The 14,732-nt window shown below is 38.4% G+C and overlaps 1 protein-coding gene across 1 annotated transcript in view; it reads left to right on the top strand.

Moving 5' to 3' along the window:
• Nucleotides 1–10,956, top strand: part of TFAP2D (transcription factor AP-2 delta) — a 56,596-nt gene extending 45,640 nt beyond the window's left edge. The window contains exon 8 of the mRNA XM_047734221.1: nucleotides 9,982–10,956. Within this exon, the coding sequence (XP_047590177.1) occupies nucleotides 9,982–10,201 (220 nt within the window). The 3' untranslated portion in view covers nucleotides 10,202–10,956. The remainder of the gene's footprint in view (nucleotides 1–9,981) is intronic.
• The last annotated feature ends 3,776 nt before the right edge of the window (nucleotides 10,957–14,732 follow it).

Raw genomic sequence — 14,732 nt, 5'->3', positions numbered from 1 at the left:
GGCTACATTTGGACCTAAACTTGCAGTAGCTGAATAATACAGGAGGGAAAGAGAAAGAGGTTTATCTTCCCTTTAAATCTTGCTGCCTGCCTGCCTCCCAGAGGCCAAAAAACAGAGCTGATGTTGGTGACAGTTGCCTCTGTATGTAATTCGAGAAATCAAAGATACGTGATAGCAAACACCCATTGGAATGATGCAACGGAACAAAGTAATGAGAATAATAACCCAACTATTTCAACTTTTATACGCACTGAAAGAAGAAGAAGAGATGGTTCCTTGTCAGACATTTTCCAGGTAGAAAGTTGAAATTTGACGAAATGAAGTCAGCTTTTACTCAGATTACCTAAATGATGACAATGGGCTATTTTCTACTCATGTTCTGTCTCCTAGTTTGTAGTATAAAAAATATCTAAATACATTCAGATTTTTGTATCCCAAAAGAAAGCTAGAAAAATCCATCCGCTGTTGTCAGACACACCTGAATGACCTAGTCTTCAGCAGAAAATATTTTTTATATATGTCTTTTTTTTTATTTTCAGCATAACAGTATTCATTGTTTTTGTACCACACCCAGTGTCCATGCAGTCCATGCCCTCTCTAATACCCACCACCTGGTTCCCCCAACCTCTCACCCCCCCACCTCTTCAAACCCTTCAGATTGTTTTTCAGAGTCCATAGTCTCTCATTGTTCACCTCCCCTTCCAATTTCCCCCAAATGCCTTCTCCTAACTCCCCATGTCCTCCATGCTATTTGTTATGTTCCACAAATAAGTGAAACCATATGATAATTGACTCTCTCTGTTCAGCAGAAAATATTAATGAGGCTGGCATTTCCTTTTCAGTATGTTTTATTTATTTATTTGTTATTCTTTACTCTTTTTTTCTTTTTTTAATTATTAAGTAGGTTCCACACCCGATGTGGGGCTTGAACTCATAACCCCAAGATCAAGAGTCACATGGTCTACTGACTGAGCCAGCCAAGTGCCCCACCTTTTCAATACATTTTAAACCAGTGTTTCCTTATTAGTATTTGGAAAGGATGTGCTGGACCCTAGGCCCAACTCTTTAGGTAGAAAGAATTCAAGGGGAGATTCCATAGGCATTTGCTCTAGGCTATGTTTTAGAAAATAGCTTTAGTGTTTTAATTTAAATCAGTTTAGACAGATCAATTAAAGCATTTCTGAAGGATAGCTAGAGCAATATGGAAACAGTTTTGTAACATTTCTCTAGCATACAACAAAGCTACTGAAGTATAAACCATATTTACTTAGATTACGGGAAGTAAAATAGCTCTTATTCCTTAGGTAGTTGTCTTTTCAGAATCCTCTACTAATTTATATTCCAAGTAAGGGCTGAAGCTTTGGAGATTGTCTCCTTTTTTTTTTTTTTATGTTTTATTTATTTATTTATCAGAGAGAGAGAGTGAGAGAGTGAGCAAGCACAAGCAGGGGGAGCGGCAGGCAGAGAGAGAGGGAGAAGCAGGCTCCCTGCAGAGCAGGGAGACCCATGTGGGAGTCAATCCCAGAACTCTGGGATCATGACCTGAGCTGAAGGCAGACACTTAACCAACTGAGCCACTCAGATGTCCCTCCTTTTTTTTTTTAATAAAAGATTTTATTTAGCTATTTGACACAGAGAGTGCATGCACAGAAGCTGGGGGAGCAGCAGGCAGAGGGAGAAGGAAAAGCAGCCCCCCATGGAGTAAGGAGTCTGATGCAGGGCTCCATGTGAGCTTAATGCCTGGCTTAATCCCAGGACCCCAGGATCAGGACCCGAGCTATATAGGCAGACGCTTAACTGACTGAGCTGCCCAGCCATGCCTGGAGATTTTCAAGAAAAACTTACTTATAAGGCCTTAGCCACAAGCAAAAAATGCACTTAATGAGATACCACAAGGTGTGACGAGAAGTTTGTGAAATTTCAATTATACAGAAGTTTCCTGATAGATTCTCATCATTCATGGCAAGTAGTTTGTAAGCATAAACCCTGAGTTAAAACTGGATTGTTCCTAATGTCTTATTGGCAAAACCACACAGGGAAAAAGAAGAGAGGATTATAATTTATTCTCTCTCAAATAGCAATTTCTTCTTTTCCATCTTCTATTATTACTTCTGTCATTTCTGTCTCCGTTCCTTCATTTTTAACCTTATTGGTAGAGGATACAGTTTGAACTCTGATAATATATTTTCCCTTAAAAAGTTGAAGTCTAGGGGCACCTGGGTGGCTCAGTGGGTTAAGGCCTCTGCCTTCAGCTCAGGTCATGATCCCAGGGTCCTGGGATCGAGCCCCGCATCGGGCTCTGTGCTCGGTGGGGAGCCTGCTTCCTCCTCTCTCTCTGCCTGCCTCTCTGCCTACTTGTGATCTCTGTCTGTCAAATGAATAAATAAAAAATCTTCAAAAAAAAAAAAAGTTGAAGTCTATAATCAGTAGAATTTATTCAGGTCAAGCCCATTGGTCAAGAAGAGATCAGAATGCCACCTTATATTTTAATTATTTTATTTTACTTTAACTTTATTCATTCATTCATTCATTCATTCATTCATTCATTCATTTATGTATTTATCTTAAGGAGTCTCCCTGCCCAGCATGGTGCCCAATGCAGGGAGCTTGAACTCACAATCCTGAGATCATAACCTGAGCTGAGATCAAGAGTCTGATGCTTAACGGGCTGAGCCACCTGGGTGATCCCAGAATGCCACCTTATAAAAGACAAAAACAGTATAAGTCGGCTGGTACATGTGTACACACAGTCATACTCTCTCCCTAAAAAGGGTGGTTCTGCTCTGAGCCATCCCTCCAATTGCTGTAATCTGAACATACCCTAACACTTAGGGGGAAAGTCAGAAGTAGAATTTCATCTTTTAGATCCAGCCATAGTTACTGTCTTTCTGAGCTCAGCCAATTTTAAAAGATGGTTTATGTTGCAGAAAGATGCTCTCGAGAATGTTTATTGGGGGATCTAGCAGAATAGGAGTTTTTAAAACCATGAATAACATTAAGACCACGACAATTAAATAGAAGTTGCATTTTCTCTGACATCAGGTACCATAAACTATAGCAGTCTGGATTTTCTCAATGGGTAATTGTGTCGCTCACAGTGAGTTGTCAGAACCTTCCTGTTCCTCGGTGTGAAACTGTAATAGGAAAATGAAATCAATGAGCTGGAATCTAGTTAGAGAGGGAGAGAGAGAGAGAGAGTATAGTTCAAGGTAAATACAGCTTGTAAGCCTGACTAGTTGTGATCCAAACCTAAAATTTGACCCGTGCTTTTTTTTTGTTGTTGTTTTTTTGGGGGGGGGGGTTGTTTGTTTGTTTTTTAGCTTAGATTTACTGATTTGGTGAGCCTTTCCCTAAGAATTGCTCTTGGGTCAGATCTCTCTGTCAGGATACTGCAAGTGGATATGTTTTTAATCTCCCCTAATTTTCACACCTTTGATTTTGGCCCACCACAATGCTTTTTTTTAAACCACATTAAGATATTTTAAAATGTTGGTTCCATTATCGAATGCAGGAATTTTCCTCTCTATTTTAATGCCAGCACTTAAATCTAGGATGCCTTCAATCTTACTGCCAGTTAACATGGCAGGCAGACTGGGATGAATGGGAGAGTCTTGGGTGCACTCATCCGGAAACATCCTTCAAGGCTGACAAGTGCCCTAGGTCTACACTTTGGGTATCATTGCCCAACCAGCTGTGAGTCTCCCTAAGTTGGCCTTCATCTATTCACTTGTCCTCTCAACTTATCACATGGCATTTGGGGATATTTTTGTCACATGCTTTGTAAAAATCCTATAGTAACATGCATTTTTAGTCCTTTAATAATACTTTGTTAAAAAATACTATTACTGGGGTTTGGCTGCCTCAATCAGTGGAACATGCGACTGTGGATCTCGGGGTTATGAGTTGAAGCCCCATGTTGGTGTAGAGATTACTTAAAAATAAAACAATCTTTTAAAAAAATGCAGTTACTTTATTGGGCTCTTTACTGAACCCTTCTGTGGTCTCTTAAAATATTAACATTTCAGAATTGTAAGGACCCATTATATGAACAAATGGTAATTAAATCCATTCAAGAGAATATTTAACCAGCAATAAAAAATGATCTATTGAGGGGCGCCTGGGTGGCTCAGTGGGTTAGGCCGCTGCCTTCGGCTCAGGTCATGGTCTCAGGGTCCTGGGATCGAGCCCTGCATCGGGCTCTCTGCTCAGCAGGGAGCCTGCTTCCTCCTCTCTCTGCCTGCCTCTCTGCCTGCTTGTGATCTCTCTCTGTGTCAAATAAATAAATAAAATCTTTAAAAAAATGATCTATTGATAAGCACCACAACATGGATGAATCTCAAAATTATTATGCCAAGTTATAACAGTACGTACTTTATTATTCAGTTTATATGACAGTTGGGAAAAAGTAATAACTACACAGAAATTAGAGCACTGATTCCCAGGAGCTGGGAGAGAAGGCATTGATGGGCAAGGAACATCAGAAAACGTTTTGGGTAATTGTAGTGGTAACACAACTGCATGGATTTGTCAAAATTCAACAGTCTGTATTCCTTAAAAGGATAAATCTTACCCTGTGTAAACTAACATTCAATGCTCCTGATTTTAAAAATGTTCCATTACAGAGGCGCCTGGGTGGCACAGTCCGTTAAGCATTCCACTCTTGGTTTCAGCTTGGGGTTGTAACGTCAGGATCCTGATCTCAGGGTTATGAGGTCCAGCCCAGCTCCAAGCTTGGCTCATCAGTGTCTGCTGGAGATTCTTTCTCTCACTCTCCCTTCTCCTCTGTTCCTCCCTACTCTCTTTCTGTCTCTAAAATAAATAAATCCTCACTTTTTTTAATGTTCCATTGCAAGAAACTTGTTAAGGGATGAATTAAATGTAATTTAATAAACTAGAGTTCCCAAAGTCTGTCTCCTTCCACACCCCCCCCCGCTTTGATTATTAAGGAAGATTACTCTGTTCTATTTCAACCTTCTCTCCCATCTTCCTAGATTTTTTAAAGATTACCTAGCAACTCCAGTCTCTCAAAAACACATGCCTATTTTCTTTATCCTGAAATAAGAGTTTCCTATACTTAAAAAAAAAAAGTCTCAACTCCATTCATTATATCATTGCCAGTTTTAACATTAAACTGTTTGAAAAGAAGGCCAAGTATCTTAATTACCATTTAATCTTTCTTCTGCTAACATAGCACCATCTCCCCTCCCCTCCCTGCCCTTCTCCGCAGCATTCCTCTTTCCCATTCTTGGAACCTAACTTTACACTGAATCTTACTACCCTGGGCTTCAGAGACTCCCAAATGAAGCCTGGGAAACGTTAGCCTTTCGCTAAGTCAATCATTCCAGACACTGAGGTACCCCGCCCCCTATCACCACTCTCCCCTGAGGCTCCTGCATCTGGAGATCAGCAGTAGTTAAGTGCTGGAAGCTGATAGAGTACAGGTTGATGATAGTGTCCCAACGCAGCCCTGTTTGTTTTTGTTGCTGTTATTCATTTGTGGTTTATTTTTATTTTAACAAATTTGTATTTTTTTAAAGAGTTTTTAATTTTCTTTCTTTCTTTCTTTTGAAGATTTTATTTATTTATTTGACAGAGAGACACAGTGAGAGAGGGAACAGGAGCAGGGGGAGTGGGAGAGGGAGAAGCAGACTTCCCGCTAAGCAGGGAGCCTGATGCGGGGCTCCATCCCAGAACTCTGTGATCATGACCTGAGCTGAAGGCAGACACTTAACGACTTAGCCTCCCAGGCATCCCTGTATTTTTTTTTTTTAAAGATGAGACTATAACTTTAGATTACCAATTTATAGTAAGAGTTCAAACCACAGAATTTTAGAGACACATATAGCATATTATTCACCATTCTATTAAGATCTAGCATACTTGGATTATCAGTGGACTATGAGTCCATGAATATGGCTCCCAGTGCTTTTCATCCCTTTGTGACTGAGATCTTACCCTCCCCCTGTCCTCCTGTGGTCCTTCCAGGCTCTGGTTTTACAGTTTGGTAGCAGGGGGAAGAGATGTTACTCCTTTCTCCTAAAAATTCTATTTAAGTTCTTGTATCACTTTGGCAAGTTTCTATCCTTCGGCAGGAGCACATCTTTTTCAATATCTTAATCAAGGGACCAGGAAACTAACATTTTTTTTTCTCCATATCATCCAAGGAGCTTTAGTGGGTCAGTGGACTTTAGTCCGGCTGAGAAAAAAAGGGAAGTCAAATGACGGTGCCCAAGTAGGAATGACCAGGTTTGGGGATAGAGAAGTGAGGAACCTGAGATCAGCCTTTCAAAAATAAAGACCTAGAACACATGATTGCAAAGAGGGGAGGAAGGAGGCCTGAGAAATGCAAATATGATAGGAAATCTGATACAGCATTTATCTTGGCTGCCACCTTCAACAGTTTTGAAAATGTGGCATGACGAGGACACATGGAGCATAATGCTAGCTGTCTCTTTCACTTGTCTTGTTCCTGAGAATACACTTTTAGATGAATTTGAATTTAGAAGAACTTCTAAATTTTGCCTACCTACTTCAAACCGTTCATGGCTACCATTTAACCTAGGTAATACTTGCCTGTGAAATGCCCTCTCCTGTTGATCTGATGAAAATCTGTGCACATGCCAAGTATAACATCAATATTAAGTCTGTGCTGAAAAATATATTTCTAAAGGCAAAATTGATCTAAGTTACCAAAGATTTTAGAGATCATAAACAGATGACCTCAGTTTATTTTCTAAGACTGAAAGTCAGCCTTAATATTTCTCTTTTTTCTTTTATTTTTTTTTCCTGTGGACTCTACATTATTCCTTTCCACCTTTTTGTCTGTCACTATGAATGAAATATACACCTATTTTCAGCACTATTCTAACACAATATTAAATTGCTTTAATTATTGGATTAGTAAACCTCACTGAAAACTGCTAGAACAGAGGCTATCTTTTGTATTTATTATCATCCTACGTAGTATGCCATGTATGTTTTTTGATATGCAGGTAGTGTTAAATGAAGGAAACTAACAATTTACGTGATGTTTCCCATGTTGAAAGATAACATTCCAAACAATTACCTTTCTTTTTTTTTTTAAGTTTTGTTTATTTTTATTGAAGTACACTGTTATATTAAGTTTCAGGCATACAACATAAACAGTTACTTTCCTGGTGTTGAAGATTCCGCAATCCATTTTAGACTTCTCGGTTGAGCTCAGTGGTCTTCCAGTTTTCATAACCTTCTTTCCATGTCCTGGCTTTAAAGAAGAGCATTAGCACCTGTGGGTTGAAGGTTAGGGCTGGAAAGAACTTGCAGATGTCCTAGTCACACTATTGTCATCTTACCAAGCTAAATAACTTCTTCCAGATCACAAAGTGCCTACAGCCAGAGCCCGTGTGAAGACTTGGCATGACGGGTTCTCAGTGCAGGGCACAGATGAGAGTGTATCCTACTGATGATATTGCATCCTGTAATATCCAGCACGTATATGGTCCAGCAAGCAGGACCATCAGCCAAGGAAGGAGACCAGCTTAAGTATCTTTCATTATGGGGACACTACTTATTCACATGGGGAATTAAAGCATTTCTATAGATCTACCCACTTTGTACTTGATTTTTAAAAACCTCAGTCTTAAAAGAGTAAGAAGTATTCTCATTTTCCAGGCCTACAAGTCTGCCTACAGAACCAACTTTGAAAAACAAAGTTAAAACTGCCAACAGAATGTGATTTCTAAAAAAATAAAATAAAATAAAACACACCCACATCCTGAGAACATAAGCACAGAGGCTATGCAGAATATCAGATTTCTCAGAGAAATTACTTAACTCTGCACATTATTTTCATATGATTATATGGAAATAATCGTATCTAATTTTTAGCATTGTTTCCAGGATTGTAGAAGCTGATACAGAAGGAAGCACGTAGAGCAGGGCCTGGCATATGTTCCAAACTCAAATATTGGCTTATTAACTTTAATATTTAACCTAGTGAAACTGAATTCTGCATACTCTGCCATAGATAAAGAGGGCAGTCTTCACCAAGAGGACATGGCACTAGAGAGGACAATAAAATTCATCCCGTGGTACAAGGAGCTCAAAACAGGAATTAAGCATGAGCAGAGAGGCAGATTGTAATCAGAGCCAAGTATTTCGACACTAATGAATGGGTTCACTCAGTTGTTTTTGTGGAAGCCGCCACGATTAATTCTTCCACCACTCCGATCAATTCCATTTGTTGTCCAGATTCCCTGATAGATCTTAAAGCATATGGGTTCCCTTCTAGTTATCTCACTGAGAAACAGAGCTGAGATCAGTTTTCCAGCTCAGCAATGCAAGATACTGTAACAAAGATATGCAGATGCTTGAACTAAATTTGTCTTATACTACAAATTTTGGTGTGCATAGTTGTCTAAGCACTAACGGTTCTTATTTTCTAAATAATCGAAGACTGAAGACTTTCTTTTTTAATGTATGTTGATTATGACCCAGGCACAGATTATGACATTTGTAAAATGTTCAGCTGAAATGTGCTGGCAATCTGTGCAGTATAGTGTGAGACATGCAGAAAATTTTACTCTTACTATGAGTATCCCATAGCCAACAATACCTACCATTTATTGAACACTCACTATAGGTCTGGCAACATCCTGAGCCCTTTTTATGGACTAATAGAAGCAATTTCATGTGACAGATCCTATTATTATCACCATTCAGGTGTATCCACAGGCTGCCTTGGACTATAAATCCTTCATTTGCATTGTTTTAAAATCTCCTTATTTTTGCTCCTAAAGATTACATAACTTATGAGGGATAGCAAGCAAGTTAACATATTTTGGAGGATGATACTGTCTGATTTTAAAACTGTTAATGTCATAACAATGATACTAGGACTTGTGAGCAGTCACTAGCTCTATTTATTGAATGTATAATATATATTATGTTGTATATAACATATGCATAATATATACCAAACATATATTTCCATATTATTACAAGATATTAATTATGGGGAGCAGCCAGGCAGAGTCTCACTTCAGAAACAATTGACCAAATGATCAAGCTAGGGCGTTTCTGTTCACAACAGTGAATCTACAATTACATATTTGTTCAGATAGAGATGGTCATGACTGGAAGGGTTACGTGTGCTGCAGTTGCCAACAACACTCTCTACATTTTCTCACTATTTATGATTATTAGTTAATTAGTTAGCCACTAAAACCCAAACATAAAGTGGCTTACATAAGATAGAATTTTGCTTTTCTCTCACTGAGGACACTGAATGAAGGTGAGTGAGTTTCTTCAGTCGTGTTCTACCTGCACCACCAGGGTGATTATCTTCGTCTGCAGAGCTGCATAACTATTTTGAGAGAAAAATAAAGATCACTCGGTTTCCTTGTAAGCAGGTGGGAATCACATACAACTCTTCCCTTCATGTTCTAGTGTGGGAAGGTTCGTCCCATGTCCAAATGTAACTACAAGGAAAGCTTAAAAATGTCATCTCCAGCTAGATGACTGTGTACCCAGATAAAACTTTGTTACTATGAAGGAGAGAAGAATGAAGTCAGAGGAACAGCTAACCATCAAGAATACTCAGCCAATCTTTAGTTCTTCTTGTGCGAACTATACTCGTACAAATATAAACGCCATTCTTAGAAATGAGATGCTTCCCACATACAGAACGTTGTAATTTTGCCTTTTTTTTTTTTAATTTTGGCTTTCTTAATGAGATAGAGAATCAGGGCTAAATCCTGTGTTAAATATTTAGGTTTGCTGATCATTAGTGTTTTTCCAGTCTATCAATGACAAATCTACGTGCATCCTGAATTTGTTATGGCCAAAAAAGATACATTGACTTGTGTTCTATCTTTCCTACTGCTTGACACCCCTTAGGAACGCAATAAATGCCTGTTTGATTGAATGTTTTGGATCAGATGCTTGTTCTGTATCATACTACAAGTTGTTCATTTCTTTTTCCTTACCACTTCTCATTTCCAGTCTGATCACTCATGGCTTTGGGACTCCAGCAATATGTGCAGCCCTAAGCACTTTCCAAACAGTCCTCAGTGAAATGCTGAACTACTTGGAAAAACACACTACCCACAAAAATGGCGGAGCAGCGGATTCTGGCCAAGGACATGCCAACTCGGAGAAAGCCCCCCTGCGGAAAACTTCAGAGGCTGCCGTGAAAGAGGGCAAAACAGAAAAGACAGACTAGCTACATCAAACAGAATCTATTTCTAGAGAGTCTTGCTGCTGATATTTTTTCTAATATATATATCATTGAGGGTGATTAATCTTCAGTGGACCAAATCTCTACCCTCCCCCAACCCTCCATAAAAAACAAAAATGGAAATGAAAAATGAAACAAAAAGGACAAACCCCCCCCAAAAAAAGAAAAAAAAAAAGGAAAACAGCAGTGTAACTGTGTGATGAAATTGTCACTTTTTAATTTTATGTTATGATAAACTCTTTTTGTGCACGTAATTTATTGTTCCAGATGATATACATCACAGTTTTTAAGAACTTCTGGACTCTGGAGAGAGAGCACATGCTTTTTCACATCTAACTGATGCACTTTCTTATCCAACCATGTAGTTAGGGATTAGAAAGCATGACCAACTGGAATCCACCACCGGTGCTTACCGCTCCCATCTTTCTTCACTTAATTCCCTGGGAACAGAAGAGTGCCTCTTCCCATTAAATAGACCAGTCTGGCAATCAATCCATCAATAAATGCTTTGGGAACTGAAAAGGGCAGTCACGAATCTTTGTCTTGTGGATTGACAGAAATCCTGAAATTTTGGTCACCCCTATCCTACTTAACTACCAGTGCCTTGGTGGTATTTAAAAATTCCAGAAAAATCTGCCCTCTTTATGTATGACGATTCCCAACCCACCCTAGGACCTCCCTCCACCCATAACTAAGAAGAGACAGCATAATATGGAAGAGCTAAGAGATGAACTCTTCTATTCATTTTCTTCACATCCCCAACCTCACAGTTCAAGGAAATAGACTTGCACTTAATGGCTTGGGGCAGGATGGATACAGGAAAGGGTAGCTTTGCCACTCTTGGGCTCCTGAAGGAAAGCAGTGCTATTTTGCTGTCTGGAAAAGCACAGGAATAGGAACAGTGATGTTTCCAAGGATCCTTGCCCCTCAGAGACAGGAGACAAGTCCAGGGGACTGGTGGAGGCGCCTTGAAGCGCTGGTGGCCAATGATTGTCTGGTTACAATAAGAGCCATTCTTTTTCTACCTTCTTCTTCTACATGCCTGATGGCTATGTTCTAAACCTTTAGAGGCACAGAAACATCCAGGTCTGTGTTCAATAAAGAAAACAAAACCAGGATGATCAGAGAAGACTTTTGCTTTTAAGATCCTTCCTTTTTTTAATAGCTTGTTCTTATACCTTCATTGTCCTTTAGTTAAGACACTGAAAATAAGAGCTTCCTGGCTGCAAAAGCCAGGTGCTAATTGAATGAAAGTTTGGTCCATTTAAACTTGAATGTGTCAAGAAACCTGACTGGTATCACATTGTACTGACCTTTCTATTGTTAAGAATTTTCAGACTTCTAGGCAAATAAAGATATAGGTCATCATCTATGAAAAAAATTATTTTAATAATATATGGACTCCTGATACACGTTTAGCATGAAAATATGTCCTCTTACTAACACATTTCAATTACTTTCAAAATGTGTCTGCCATATTATAAGCCCACGGGGAATATTAGTATTATTTTTAATTGAGAGGAAACTGCTCGAGATTTTTCATGGGGAAAGCACACAAAATATTTTTACCTAACAATAATTCTTAAAATTATTTGATCTTTATCTTCAATCTTGTACAGAAAAGAACCATAATCAATGAAACTCTAAATTTTCTAAACTAAATTCAGTTAAGAGAAGACACTACTAAGGAATTCTATGATAAAGGTGTTTTATAGTTATACCATAGAAGAGCTTAAAATAAATGTAAAAGTAATGAATTGTGATTTCATGTGTTTATCTAGTTCCATTTTTTAAATTTTGCCATTGTTCATGGATTAAAGTTTTTGAAATAAAATAGAATAAAGCAGGGATTCTGCTGCAGTTCCAAATTTCATCACAAAGTAAACAATTCCATTTTACATGAAATTTCCCATATTGTAAAATATACACATGAAACAAAAATGATGAATATTTCAGCTTGATAAGTAATAGGAAGGCTCTATACAGATAATACAGGCTACTAATATTTCCTTAATGAAGTTTCCATATTCACTTTCTTTTATTCCTTTTATTATTACCAATTACATATGTATTTAATATGGCATTTTGATATGCATATCTGCTAGATATTTAATGTAGTTATATACCATGTCAAATGTTCACCAATAATCAGATAAAAAATTAGATCTGACTTATAGTACCACCTTCTCCACCCAGAGTTGTGACTAGCTGGGGTTCTTAACACCTCAGTGGGGTGTTATTATGTATTAGCCTTGGAAACAAAAGCATAACTATAAATAACTACAGTGCATATTATTTACCAGGATTCTGGGTGTCTTAAGAGCCTGAAACGGACAGCTTTAAGGCTCTTAAGACATTAAGAGCCCATTGTTTAACTTAACCAGCCATTAGGCCATAAATGAATTGATGGACTGGTCATGTTTAGAGTCATTTATTATCATATTCTAATAGACATTGTTAACATACCAACTTTTGCCTTGTATATAATAGGTACTCAACACTTTTTAAATAAATGAGTAAATGAATGTGTGTGTGTTCTTTGTCCAAGATGGGCCAAAGGACCTATTACTTTTTTTCCTCCCCAAAACTCAGTGTTTCAATCTGGATTGCTTCTTCCATAGTAATTTATAAATAGCTCTTTTTATTTCAATAAGGTAGCATTTTCACTATATCATATTAGTTCCAAGTAGATATACTCAGTATAGGACAATAAAGAAAAACTATGTAGATATCTGAACTTTAACAAAAGTGAAGTTATAATCAGTATCATAATTTATAGTAAAGGAAGGTTACCTGAGGAGAAACTGATTTCTAGATATTAAAAATTGTTTGTCCAAACTAAGTATTAGAGACAATAGCTAACATTCACATAGCACTACTATGCCCCTGTTTGCTCTTAGCCGATGGGATACATTAACTCTGGTTCTGACAGTAATTATGAGAGTAGGTATCTGTTAGTGTCCTCACTTAACAGATGAGGAAATGGGTGTACAGAGAGGTTCCAATAAAAATCTATTTGATTTTCAGTGTTAAATAATAGAGCAATGGAAAATTTTTCAGATTAACTATTAGTTGCCCAGAAAAACTGTCTGAATTTCATACTCACCCACAATTAATAAATGCACAATTTTTATATTTAAACTTATAAAAGATTAGGCCAAATTCCTATGAAAATAAATGTCTAAGGCTGTTTCAATAACCAATTTATAAATGCCACCTCCATGGCTATTTCATTAGAGTTACCATTTGACTTAAGTTTAGTGGTTCTAGAAAAGTAAATGAAACTGAATTACACTATATTTTTCTCCTCTGGAAAGATCAGAGCACTTGGTAAGATTCCTGGTCTATTATCCTACTCCCCTCTTTTCAGATGCTTTAAAAATAGGGATAATTCTTCATGGCTTTGCAGTTCCTTTTTCTTTTCCCTTCTTTTTTTTTTTTTTTAAGATTTTATTTATTTATTTGTCAGAGAGAGAGAGGGAGAGAGAGCGAGCGCAGGCAGACAGAATGGCAGGCAGAGGCAGAGCGAGAAGCAGGCTCCCTGCCGAGCAAGGAGCCCAATGTGGGACTCGATCCCAGGATGCTGGGATCATGACCTGAGCTGAAGGCAGCTGCTTAACCAACTGAGCCACCCAGGTGTCCCTTCTTTTCCCTTCTTTGAGGGTATATTCTCTTTAATGTCTGGGACAGAACATGACCCTTTAGCACACCTACGAGAATCCTGATCCTGTGGTGACAGTGATAAGAATTTGACCTTCTGTCACCTGGTGCTTTTAAGGTAAATGTATGAGTAAATTGTCCTTGTTAATGATAAGTAAAATAATATTATTCCATTTCCCTGTATGTTCTTCCTTTTATGCCTCTTTGGGGGCATTTTAGAGACTCCTTTACACAAGGAGCATACAGTGTCCTTATAAAAGCCAAGTCACTATGCACAAGGTGGCCTGGCCTCGTGACTAAGAGCATAGACTCTGAAGCTAAATAACCCAGCTCAAACCATGGCTTTTTCCATTTGCTACAGCGTGACCTTGGGCAAAGTGCCAAATGTCTCTGTATGCCCACTTCCCCATCTGTAAAGTGAGGACACTAATAGATACCTACTTCCATAATTACTGTCAGAACCAAAGAGTTAATGTATCCCATAGGCTAAGAGCAAACAGGGGCATAGCTAGTGCTATGTAACTCTTAGCTATGGCCTCTAATACTTAGTTTGGACAAACTATTTTTAATCTAGAAATCGGTTTCACCTCAGTTTACTGGACCCTTTCTGTATGCCAGGCTCTGTCCTAGAGGCTGTAAATACAGAGTAGAATAGAACATTGTTTTGCGAGCTTATCACAGTCTCCTGTGAAGACCTCAGCCCTTAGAACACGGTAAGTGTTATAGTGAAAATATGCAGCAGTTGCCCCAACACAAACCAGAGCACTGTCCAGGAAACTGGAGAGGAGGGGTGGGGATTATGTTCGGGGACAGAGAAAGATGATTAGGAAAAGAGACATTATGGTTCTGGGTAAAT

The sequence above is a fragment of the Lutra lutra genome, chromosome 6 (genome assembly GCF_902655055.1).
Source record: "Lutra lutra chromosome 6, mLutLut1.2, whole genome shotgun sequence".
NCBI classification, from domain to species: Eukaryota; Metazoa; Chordata; class Mammalia; order Carnivora; family Mustelidae; genus Lutra; species Lutra lutra.
This window is presented reverse-complemented; position numbering and strand designations above follow the sequence as displayed.